Source organism: Ammospiza caudacuta, chromosome 5 (genome assembly GCF_027887145.1).
Source record: "Ammospiza caudacuta isolate bAmmCau1 chromosome 5, bAmmCau1.pri, whole genome shotgun sequence".
NCBI lineage: Eukaryota > Metazoa > Chordata > Aves > Passeriformes > Passerellidae > Ammospiza > Ammospiza caudacuta.
In genome coordinates this window covers 65,293,324-65,306,358 of record NC_080597.1, presented here as the reverse complement: position 1 = coordinate 65,306,358, position 13,035 = coordinate 65,293,324, and the positions used below count along the sequence as shown (strand labels likewise).

The following is a 13,035-nucleotide window of genomic DNA, read 5'->3' as shown; positions in this document are numbered from 1 at the left end:
AAAGCTTTTGAACCTGTGTCTATTTCTTTGTTTGCAAGACTAATGGCTTGATCCTTGAGACACAGAGCTGAACTGCCAAATGTTTCTTATATTTGAAGGTGTATTCCTTCTCAGAAGATAAAAAACCCTTTCCCCCAGAAACCAATTTTGGTTTAATGTAAAATAATAGGAAGGTTAGATTTCTTTTCGAAAATTAGGGGGGAAGAAGAGTTGCTAATTTGCTCTAGTAATGACAGAGGATCTCTGTGACAATGACATGAAAGTTGAAGGGAAAGCAATTTTACGGTAGGACTGTGCTTTACAAACATTAAGTATTAACCAGTATATGATACTGACAAAGTCATCCTGTTTTCAGAGGAATGTGAAGGAATTTTCATAGCAAAGCTGAAAAATGGGAGGTTTCCCTACCAAGTTATTCTCATTTTCAAATACTGCTAAACAGCCAGAAATGATCTTGTAATACTAAGACATAAGGAGAGAGCCGTGGAACCCAGTTTTTCAAGGCATTATTTTCCATTAACAATTTTCACATTGTTTCACACATGGCTCCAAGGAGCACCTCCCTGGAGGCCAGGCTGGGTGTTGATGTTGATGCTCATCACAGCATCTCCAGCTGCAGCAGAGGCCCTGCAGAGGAGGGAGGGATGGGAAGCACCTGCCAGTGCTGAAATGTCCATGCAGAGCCCACTCTGCCTCCAGAGCACCTGCTGGGGAGAACACCCAAGGAACAACACAGCACAACAGCCTGCACACCTCACACCTTGCCATTGCTTCCTGAAAGCCTTTCCTCTTCTTCCCATGGGGTTTGGTGTCTCTTTCTGCCTGTATTTAGCTCAGTTGCTGTCTCTCAGTACAAAGAGTCACCTTCCACCACAGTGGTCCATGTGAATGACAGAGCACATTCAACCCTGGGGAAGCCCAGGGATGCAGCTGAGGGGAAATGTCGCAGACATTTTTTCATAGAAATCCTTTCTTTCAGATTTCTGCATCTTCTGGGAAGCAAGGGCCAAGGGCCCCAGAAGAAGAATGTAAACAATTGTTATCAGCTGCTGTGGAATGCAATAGGATGCACCTGTGATTGGTTCATGTTCCATGTGTTATAATTAAGGGCCAATCACAGGAGCAAGCTGGGACAGAGTCCCGGGACACAGAACTTTGTTTTAGATTCTATTCTATTCTTAGCTTAGCTTAGCAGCCTCTGCAACTTCTCTCTTTATTCTATTTAGCATAGTTATAATGTATTATATATCATATATCAATAAATTCAGCCTTTTGATCAAGAAACAAGATTCTCGTCCGTCTCTCTCACCCCAGCGACCCACTCAGGTCGCTGTAATAGGGAAAAGGCTCAGATTTGGAGATAGAGAATATTTCAGCTAATGAATCACACTAATGTTGTGTGGCAGCTGAGTCCAGAGGCTTTTGTGCAATATCCTGCAATTCCCAAGCTGTTGAATCAGATGTTCTGGCCTGAGAGAGCCCAAAGGCATTGCTTTAAATATCTCCATTAACAATCCCACTGAACATTAAGGAAACTGCTAGACGTGTCAGTGCTGGGTCTTGGAGAAATGTAGTGATAGGTGATTAAGACAGTTGCAGTAATCAAAATTTTCTGCACACTTGGGCACAGAGTGCATGAGTGTAAACATCACCCCAGCCCTGGACCAGCTCTGAGTGGATGCTGCATGACAGACAAGTTCCTCTCATTCAGAAAAGAAAATGCACATTAATGTTGTCCTGTGTGCTGCAAATGCCTTACTAATTACCTTTTCATTCTAATTAAGCTTTCTTATTAAGTGCATCTTTCCAACTGCCTTGGCCTTTAAAGAGCAAAACTACCAAATACATGATGCATGAAGGAAACCACACAGAATATCAACTAATGAAAAATTCACTAGTCTGTTACCCTCCCTGACCAGAGTTTAAAAGGATCTGGAATTCATGGTGAAACCAGAATTTAGCTTCAGAATTTTTAGCTTCATTTCCTAGTTCTCTACTGCCTATATAACTGCAAAGACAAAATTCCATCTGATAATTAGTGGCAAGAGAAATTAACATGTGCACTCTTTAATAAAGCTAAAGCTATGTGACAAATTTAACATAAAGACACCCTCAAAAGACTACAGCTTAAGCTATTCCATGGCTGATAGAAAGTGGTAAACATTCTTTAAAATAAAAAGCAATTCCCTTGGATCAATCCCTAAATAGGGTTATGATTAAATCGGACATTGGGGAATAAGCTGGAAACTGGATTCTAAAGCCAAGTATTGCTGAGCTCAGCAGCAGTCCCCTGGCTCCTGCTGGCTTCTATCAGTTACAAACCAATCTGCATTGTATTTCAAACTCATCACAGGCACATGGGGAAACATGATACATTTTCAACTGGAGGCTGAAATTTGGTTTACTTCGATGTGCATCCGCTCCTCTCTGCTCCATCATACTGAGGATTTTAGGGGTTCCTACTGGTATGGACTCAGGCATTCTTAAGGTATATTCATGAAAATCCTGTCATACAGAGTATTTCCTGCTCAGCCTTTTCTTACCCCTTTTTTATTTGACCTTTCCCATCCAACAGGCACAAATGCTCCTAGTGAAATATCAAATCTCATTTTGAGCATTCTGGCAGCCTGCGCTGCTCTGCAGCTCACCTGCAGCAGGCACCAGGCACTGGGCTGTGACAGCAAACACACATCTGCCAGCCCATTCACCTTGCCCTGCTGTTAACCACCTTGGGTCTTTGCTAGAATAATCCAAAATAGATTTTTGCAATTTTCATGAAAAGTGACATTCCTCTATCATTGCAAACTTGCAGCTTTATAGAAGTCACATCTCCTTGTGCTTCTGTCAGTGAGCAACACATCCCAGTGGGTCAAGCGAGCTGCTGCCCTTCCGCTGTCTGAATGAAACTGCAGGGCAGCAGCAGGCTGGTTTTCATCTCAGGTACCCAATATTTATGGACTGATTTAGTTGAGGATTGGAGATATTTTTTTCTGTTTTTTTAAAAACAGTAATTCAAAATAAAGGATAGATACCAGTCCTTAGATATATTAACACTGCAGTCAGAAGTAGGTACTGATGGCTTCCAATACCCAAATGAACAACTTCAGGTAAAAAACAAATTTAAATGATGTATTTCTGAGCCTTCTAGGATTTTGATTTCCAATCCATTAAAAAACCCAAGCTGTTTTCCAAGCTACATGATTGTTCTTATTTTCAACTGAGATTTCCAGAGTTTAATCACACATCTCCTGAGATAGGTTTGGAGAATTACTTTTTTAAAAATAGGAATATGATTTGGAAACACATATCCAGGGGTCTACAGAGAAAACAGGCTGCATTTCCTGCTTGCTTTTTTACTGAACCATTTATATCACTAGAACATTTTTTCTTCATATTTTCAACACTGAGAAATGAGTTAACAAATTAGGTGTGTTCCAAATTCGCCCTCAACCACAGCCTCTAGCATTATTTATAGCCACAAATGCACAGTGAAATGTGCAATAACTCGCAGTATCCTAAGTAATACAGCATACAACCATGCTGTTGATAATATGGACTTAATAGCATTTAGTCTTCATCTGCCCTACCTATTCTCTTTGTAGAAATGTGTTAAAAACAGCACTACCTTGCCTTGGTGTAACTTGGAATATATTGGGGAGTTAATTAACAAAACCCTTCTTTTTGTTTTTTTTTTTTTTTAGAAACAATAATCACAGTTCAGCGAAAGAGCAAGAAATTATAATGCTAAACATCAAGATTTATATATATAAAACAGGAGAAAAAAACCAGAACTCATACATGGCTCATCAGAGTATCCACTGAAGCTTTTCATTTCCAAAATTTAAAACAGTAGCTCCATGTCAGGAGATGAATAAATACACTGCAGTTTTAAAAAGATTTTTTAAATCCCTTGTGTTGAGTCTAACATCAACCACAAAGGTAACCCTGAACTTTAGGGCCATTTTCCTTTACAGAAAGGACTTTTTGCACTTTCTTGAGTGAAAGGGTAATCTAAACTTACCAAGGGAAAATTGAAGCACGGATGCAGTAGTTGTGTTAAGGCCAGTGGTGGTCTATGGGAAGAGAAGCAAATGTTTTTGTTAGATGAGCAAAACAATACATTCATCACTTGTTTTTCTTTAAAGCATGGAAAATCTCTAGACACCCACATCTCCAGTGCATAGGACTGTTAATCACCAACCCTTTTAGATTGAGTGATCGTGGATATTTTCGTTATGTCATTTTGGTTATTGAAAGATCATCATATGTCAAAGCCAGAATTTTTTTCAACATAATAATTTCTACCAAAGAAAAGAATTTAAAAAAATAATCACATTTATGTTCAGCAGGGTCGCTTGATCTCTCTTTAGAAGATTGAAAAGATGTGGTTTGTAGTCAGCTTAGTGTATGGAACAGTTCTCGCTTTTCCCAGCACAGAGCAAGGACTAAAAATTATCATAAATAAATACTAAAAATAACATTTATTAACCCTAAAATAATAAACTATTAACAGGAAACAATGGAACTTAAATATTCCACACCAAAGGAAACAAAAACACTTGGTGATACTACATGGTATGTACAGTGTTGTAGCAGAATCTGCCCACTGCTGACATCCAGTGAGATGGAGAAAAAAGAAAGAGAAACACCAGCAGCTCACCCTGTACTCAGCAAACCACCCTCCTCTGAGGCCTCTCTTTCTCCCTTCTTTGAATGCCTCCATATTTCAGTAGTTCAAATTAGAATGGTTCTCCTGAAAATGCTACAAAATAAAAAGCCCTAGTGTGTTGTGAAGGACACCTAATTGTCTTCAATTTATTTTGAAAGTTGTATTTGACAATACTGCCACTTAACAAGCAAGACATCCAAGAACAAAAGGGACTGGAGTTCTTCCAGTGCCAGCTCAACCTAGTTGAGCTATTCATTAAATGATGCCTTTGAAAATAATGGATGGAGATCTGCATGAGTTGGTGTGAGGTTTTGGTGTGATTTGTTTCTTTTCTACATACATATTACATACAGAAAAGAATTTCTTATAAATATAAAGGAATGGCATGTTCACTGAAATGCATTGAAGATTAGCTGATAAAAAGATTACTTGTTCTAACAGATAATTTTCATTTTTAAGCAAGAATAGGAAAGCTGCATTTATATGTGTTGACTTTAAAAATAAAGTTACATTCCCATTTAAGTCATTCTGCCAGGATTGATTCAGTATTAGGTATCACCCCCTGCCAAATGATAAATTACTTTCTGATTTGAGTTAAGAACACCTATTATATTATCTTTCATTCAGTTAATTATGTTGTGCAAGTTATAGTTTGAAAACAAAACCTTTATTGAGGTTCAGGAGCTCATATCACCAAGAAATTAAACATATCAGTTATCACAGAAGAAACATTCATGCAGATTTCGACTGTGCTGTGAATCATTTCAGCAATGCTTTGGGATAAAGCACTAGACTTACTAAACATTTTTGCAAAATTCTGCATAGGACTGCTTAGTTCAGACACTGCAGAGAGTATGGTAGGGAGCCTTTAGCAGATATTTTCCTTTGCTTGCAGCATCTCTGATGCTATACACCTTTCAGGATTTTGCCAGCAGTAAATTCTCACCCACAGAGAGAGACAGTTGGTATTCAAACCCCTCTGCCTGCAGTAACAGGTGGCTGTTGGAAATCAGGAGGAAAGAAGGAGGTCAAGGTAGCAAATCTGCAGCTGTTAGAGCTGCTGATGGAAAATATTTTGCAAATTCAACTTTTCTTGACTAAGTATTTTAAAGCAATAATTCATGTACCAGGAGCCATTAGCAGGAACAGAGATTTCATGATCTGTTTCAAGCAGGGTCAGAATAGGATTAATAAAATTCATGGAGAAATGAAACAGGTATTAAAATTTGTGACAGAAAGAGGTATGTTGTGAAATTGCCAAAACAACTACAAATGAGGAACAGGTTGGTTCTAAGACAGTAGGCATTTAAATGGATGTCCATACTCAAAAATAGAACTAGATCACACCTCTGGCCTGAGCACTCCTGTGCTCATCCATGGTGTGAAGCCATTAGCATGTTCCTGGACAAGGGTTTGATTTTTTTCTGCAGCACTGCCATAATATTTATAAATACTTCATTTTTAGGCTGGTAACTGTTTATAAGCATGATGATTTCTTTCAGATCATTATTTAATCACACCACTTTGTTAGCATAACAAAAGTTTTCCTAATTCCTGATGCTATGGTAGTGCTACTTTACCACACATCAATATGACAAATGCAGTCCAAGACTGGATTTTGAAGCCAATTCCTGATTACTAAGGGTAGTCTTAATTGTATATCAGCAGAGAGAAGACAGCTAATGAATGACAGTTCAAAACCCTTAGAGCTGGGACCCTGGGTTTGTTAAATGTCATAAATAGATTTTTCCAAGTAGTGTTACCTATACTCAGCACTACAGCTAAAAATGAATGTAAAAAGTGGGAAAAATACCCCAGTGGTGTGATTTCCCTTTTGCACAGGACATAAACCAATGCAGGCATTCTCAAGGCAGTTAGCACAGCACATTTAAACAGGATGCAAAGTAGCAGAGAGGCCATTTAACATCCCTAACAGGATTCCCTGGCTGGAGCTGGCTGCAAGGGAAATCCTTTTTTATCTGTAAAATCTCTAAATTAGTTTTATATGTGTTGATGACTTTTATGCACCACATCAGCAATATCTACATTGCATTTGTGTCATTCTGTTCCCAGTTAAGGATGTAAAATTAACCCTGTGAAAAGAATTGTCAGTGTCTGAAATGAAGGGAAGATGCCTGGCCAAAACCACTTCTGTTTTATGGCCCTCTTCCATGTTTGCTCTTCAAATAGCTCTAATCAGCCTCTCCCTCCATTCAGAAGACTGTTGAAAACATGAAAATTAATTTTGAATTACATGGGCTTTGATCTGGCCTTTTAATTTTTCAGTTCTTTCCAAAGCTCCTCTTACATGCACATCATTGCAGCTAGCAGCTCAGCATCAGCATGTGGCCATTGCTTTATGTATTGCAATTCATTTTCCACACCCAGATGACCTCAAGTTAATGCAAATTGCACTTGTTTCTTACAGCACTTTTATGACCAAACTACCCCCAACAAAATTAATTCTGTCCCATTCATCATGACTCAATCTGTTACATGCACTTCCCTGAGACTGGCAGGTGCTTGCTCCAGGCTGCATTTAAGTCTGTAGGATGCATTGCTCACAAGTGGTGTTTTAACAACCAAATTAACATTTGTCAACAGGGACAAGAAAAAACGGGACAAGACTAATAAAATAATAAAAGAAAAATGAACCCTGTCTCTATTTAATTGTTGGATATAAAAAGAGAATGATGCCAGTTTGAAAACACGCTTCTATGTCCTTGACTTTTCAGTATTTCAGAGATACTTTAAATGACTTGGATACATGATGGATCAAGAGACTGTCCCGTGCAAAGGGACAAAGGTTATTGCAACTATTGCAATAACCTTTGGTTAGCATCTATTGTTTAAAACACTGGGATGTTTCTGGGTGTACCTGTATGGACCGATCACCTTGCTCAAGAGCATCTCTGCTAAATCCCAAACATTCTGGCTGTTGGTAATCCTGATTCAAACACCAACATCCCTGCAGCTGGCACAGCTCCCCAGCCTGCCCCCAGCCCTGGCAGAGGGGCAGCCTTCACTTACCAGCTCTCTGGGGCCGTATGGGTCGCAGAAGGTGGCAGCGTTGCCGTGCATTATCACTCCACAGTGCCCCCCAACCTCGCAGTTACTGCACTCGGACCTGCAGGGAGAGCACACCGTGGTCAGAAGGGGAAGCAGAGACTGGGTGTTTGAGACTGTGTAAACTGTAAAATCAGGCTGCCGTGTCTTGCTGCTCAGATTGGGCTGTTTGTTATAGTGGTGCTGAACACAAAGGTAGGGCAGCTGTGAATATGATCCACTGGAGCTGTGTCACAGACACCTTTTATGAAAAATGCTTTCCTTAGGATTTTTCCTCCTGAGAAGCTGAGAGGCCTCAGGAACAAAATGTAAACAATGATTATCTGCTGCTGTGGAATGCAACAGGTGCATCTGTGATTGGTCTCATCTGGATGTTTCTAATTAATGGCCAATACCAGTCAGCGGGCTCGGACTTTCTGTCTGAGACACAAACCGTTATTCATTCCTTTCTATTCTATTCTATTCTTAGCTGGCCTTCTGATGAGATCCTTTCTTCTATTCTTTTAGTATAGTTCTAATATAATATATATCATAAAATAATAAATCAAGCGTTCTGAAACATGGAGTCAGATCCTCATCTCTTCCCTCCTCCTGGGTCCCCTGTGAACACTGCCACAGAACTGCCTCCTGTGAAAGGCCCTGGTGATTCAGTGCTGGCTCTCTGCAGACTGCCCCTCCTCTAAAGTGGGGTGTCCCTGCTCATTGAATGCAAAGCATCTCACCATGGGAAAACAAGTTGAAATCTTACATATATCATATACCCTGAAGCTACTCTTCTTACAAAATCCTTGTGAACATTTGATTTACCATAAGTAAATCCACCATCATGGAGTTACCGTAGCGAACAGCTGAGGACAAGCGGCTGGGATCATCCCCTCTCGTGCTGGCAGGGTTATTTCCCCAAAAGCCAGGCTTGAGGCTGCAGTGTAACATGGCATTTGCTGTTACTTCTATTTGTATTTGTCATATTCCATGTTCCTAGTAACAGAGTTGCCTCTCTGCTCACCTTTTAGGGGAAAAACTATGAAGAAAATATCAGGCTGGTAAGTGCTGCAGAGACAAATAATTACACATGTCCTGATACTTCTTAATTCAATCTGAAGGATTTTGTGGGAAGCCTGACTGCAGAACGAAGGGAAAGGGCTGCCTCCTCCACCTTCTGGAGCTAGGGTATCAGATCTTGGCATGAGGTCCACATTTTCAAAAAACATTGGATATATTCCTGGTCCCCAACAAGCTGCCTGCAAAGGTGCTGGCCAACATTGCCTTTGGGCATCCAAAGCTCAACTTAAACATCCAACCTCCAGGGAAACACTTACTCCAGAAAAAACATCAGACATCAAAATGTTTGAGTTGATTTTCTTCTATGAGCATGCCATTGAAGTAATTCAGCAAGTCACACTGATAGCATTTAGGATTTTGAATAAGCAGCAATTAAAATAGTATAGTTCAAATCAACATCAGTGAATTAATATTGACTTACAGAAATCACAGTCAGCAAATACTTTTATTTCTCAATAAAAGGCAAGAAGAGAGCATGTAAGTGAATAAAGTGGTACTTTTAGAGAAAGCACAGAAGCAGAGTTCACAAGGGACATGTTTTGTTGCTATCTAAATTTCACTTGATCCTGAAGTTCTGACAACTGAAGAGCAGAAGGACAGGAACTAGAAGAATTTCTGGGATTCTGTAGGATTCTGGCTGTTATGAAAATTATTTTCATTGTATGCCCCTACATTTCTGAATTTTATAGTGGAGCGTCTACCTGGGCTCCTGATACATGCAAAGAGACAGATATGGCAGGAAAACTTTGCCCTGAATACTTTGTAGGGACCACTTAGTCCTTCCTGAAAGGTCAGGCTACATAATCCAAGGGATATTTTAATTCTCTAATTCTCATATTTCAACAGATAAAAAGTTATTAATCTGTTTTACTTCTGTAATGGGGTCTATGAAATATTGTCTGGAAATCCAGCAACACTGTCCTGCTAATACAGCAGTTTAATCATCGGTTGTCTTTTCTAGGATGACTCCTCTCATACAAAATTGGATGGCTGTTGGTAATCCTGATTCAAATCTTTGTGCTGTCTTTGAAGTGCATTACCTTTGACAATAAACTGCTCATTAGCTTGACAAGAATGCATGAAGAGCAAGATAATTGATCTGCTGCTCCTCAGATCATCGTCATAGTACTACGTGTTTAGAAACGATCCAATTTGCTCCTCTTCTGGTGCAGACAGGAAGGTTAATTTCTTTTCTATTTATACAAACAGAAGAGAGTATTAATTGCCCTGGCTGGGTGCAGCTTTCTACATTATCTTTCTCACCTGCCTGGTCTAAAATCTTAGCACATTAAAATCACTTCAGCTTTCTCTTCACAGCTGGTCCTCGCTGCTGCTGCTGACATGTGTCGCATTTATCGAGATGACTTCTCCACAGACCTGCCATCCCTCTCATCCCTGGCTTAGACAGTCCCACCTCTCTCTGCTATTGTTCTTCACTTTGCTGAGGGGGAAACATCTGCTGTTTCCTCACCCCTATTCGTCATTCCTTTTCCCTCTACAATACCTGAGTATGTGGATATTATATTGACTGATGTCTTTTGTGATGTCGGAACCATAAAGAAGATAAACATCTCAAACTGCCAAGAGATTTTAAAACATAAATCTTTCTGAAGTTTAATCCCACAGTTTTAGTGCAATTTGGAAACCACTTTAGGACCTCTCTCTCCTGTCACAAAGCTTTCCTCAACCTCTTTGCCACTGGAAATATCACTGTACCTGTCCATTTCTCATATGCCATGAAGAAGTGATGACCAAGAGAATCTCTGTTTCTTATTGATTGATTTTACATGCTCAACTATTCTTCATGTCATCTTTGACAAGTGTGCCTTCTGTAAGTGACTGCTGCTTGGTGTGCTGATAGGCTTTGAGATGAAACATGACATCAAATTGGGAAGGAGAGTTTAGCCAACAAAACACTTCTGTACTGTCTCTTTCTCCTTTAAATGTACTGAATCCCCTGCTTTCTCCAGTCCTACTATTAAAATTGTTTTATACAGGAAACATGCATTAATGCCAACATTTATTCTTTACTAATTTATGCATTTCTTAACATTAGATTATTTATCATAGGATTAAACAGAATTTAAAAAATATTTGTTCTCGTTTAGCCTGGTTTAGTTCTTATCTAGCACCTTTTTTATGCTCTCCACTGCAGTTTATGAGGTTACATGGAGGCAATATGGTCACAGGAATAGATGCTCAATGACCTAGACAGTCTTCTTCATACTACACATACTGAACCTCTACTCATCTAGCCATTCCCTGGCAAGTGGTACTGGTGCAGATTCCCTTTCCCTACTGAAGAAATCAGTCAATTCCTTCATTCCTGAGCTTTCTGATTTAACAGTGTCCTGTCAGTTTTCAGAAAGTCTCATGGACATTAATCCCTTGTATCATTTCAATTTTCTAATTGACAAATGCACTTCTGGTTAGTTCAACAAGTCAGCAGTGGCTGGCTGAGCATGGACATTGGTGCTGCATTTATGATGATGTGGGAATCACTTACCCACCTTAACTTCCACAGCTGGTACATGCCAGATACATAAGACATTGGACACTTATGATTGTGTGAAACATATTTTTCACAAGACAAGAGCTCTTTGTAAGGTTGGTGGCAAATAAAACCCAAGAAATGGGAAATCTTTGCTTAGGTAAGCAGGCTTTTGCCTATGGTTGGGGACTTTGGGAATGACCGTATTCTGACATGACTGGACACTGCAAGAAAAGATTATAAACATTAGTTGGACACACCACATAAGAAGATTCTCATAGTGGGTGGTTTCCCCCCAAAATGACGAAATGCTCCCATTCCTGCATTCCCAGCAGAGAAATCCTCCTTCTTTGTTCTATGTTTCATCTATGTTCACACAAGGATGTGTCCTCTCCTGTTGCCTCCTCTCTCCCTGTCCCTTTCCCACTTTAGCAATTCCTCCTGTTTTCTTTCAGTCATCAAATTTTTGTTTTAGGTAAGGAACTGTGGTGCTGTGACTTTTCTTTCCTTTCTCTTCCTCCTGCAGCTCCAAAAACATTTGCATCCACTCCTTCCCTGTTTCTGAGCCTCCAAAGAAACAGATGGCCGCTGGGTAGGATGTGTCTTACAATGCATTTGAAAGAGCAGGCAGTCACTCTCAAAATCATACAGTGCCCTTGTGCAAAATAGTTATTTGATGTGAGAGCTCTCCCAGCAATGGAGTGACACACAGGCTCTGCTGGGACTCATAAAATTGGACACATAGAGGGGACGTGAGCTGCTTATCTGGTGCACTTGTATGGTACATCTCTGCCAGAGCTGCACATGCCAAAAGGGGAAGCAGGAGGAGTGGGAAAATATTAATCACTTCCAAGCCAGTGTTATGTAGGATTTGGGAAGGAAAGATTGGAGGAAAATACAAGCAGTTCTCTTTTCATCTGCACACAAATAATGGCTTCAGAAACAATTGGAGTGGCTGGGTGTAAGTGGCCCCATGGCACGGCCCTGTGGGGCACACGAGGCAGCTGCTCCACACAGAGCAGCCTGAGCAGAGCTGGAAATGCTGCTCCAGCACTCACTGCAATTGCTTGTGGAAAAGATGGGATTTTAGCAGCTGCCAGGGGAAAAAAACCCGCAATTTTAGGGTGGATGGCAACAACTGTTAATAATCCCTGATTTTACTCCCACTAGACAATCAAATGAGAATGAGCTTTCTGCTGCTAAGTGGGCCTTCACTGGAGGCAGAGCCACTGCAGAAATTCTTTGTGCTGAAAAGCTCATGATACATCACTATGGTTTTCTTTTATTTCTGCTCCACTGTTTAGCATTGCTGAAAATGCTGGCTTTGTGCTATTACAGGAAAATCTGCCTCAGGATTGTGGTGAGTTTTTGGACTCTCTCCCTAGCACCCACCTCTGTGCACTGACTCACCAAGCAAGGTGGTGAAGTTAATTCCAGGGAGACCAAATCCACATCCTGGGAACAAAAGGAGCAGAAGACTGGGGGCTCTTTTAATCTGATATTTTTCTGCTGAGACTTCTATAAGCAAGGATGAATTTAAAGTTGAGAGCAATGGATAAATAAATTATGGAGGCTCCCAACAGACAAGTCCTCTGTGCATTATGAGGCATCTGCAGGGAAATAATGCCTCTCCTCATTTCCTTCCACTCAAGTCCATTTAACACACTGCTGCTAAAGCTATCTACCTTGGCAGCTATTCTACAACCCATTAAGAGTCCTTGATCTGTCCATACCATAAAGAAAGATG

At 40.2% G+C, this 13,035-nt stretch overlaps 1 protein-coding gene across 1 annotated transcript in view; it reads right to left on the bottom strand.

The window, feature by feature from the left end:
• RELN (reelin) overlaps positions 1–13,035 on the bottom strand; it is a 240,566-nt gene that overhangs the window by 146,516 nt on the left and 81,015 nt on the right. Inside the window, exons 7-8 of the mRNA XM_058805958.1 lie at positions 7,700–7,796; positions 4,022–4,073 (exon numbers count right to left, since the gene is read on the bottom strand). Coding sequence (XP_058661941.1) covers positions 4,022–4,073; positions 7,700–7,796 — 149 coding nt within the window. The remainder of the gene's footprint in view (positions 1–4,021; positions 4,074–7,699; positions 7,797–13,035) is intronic.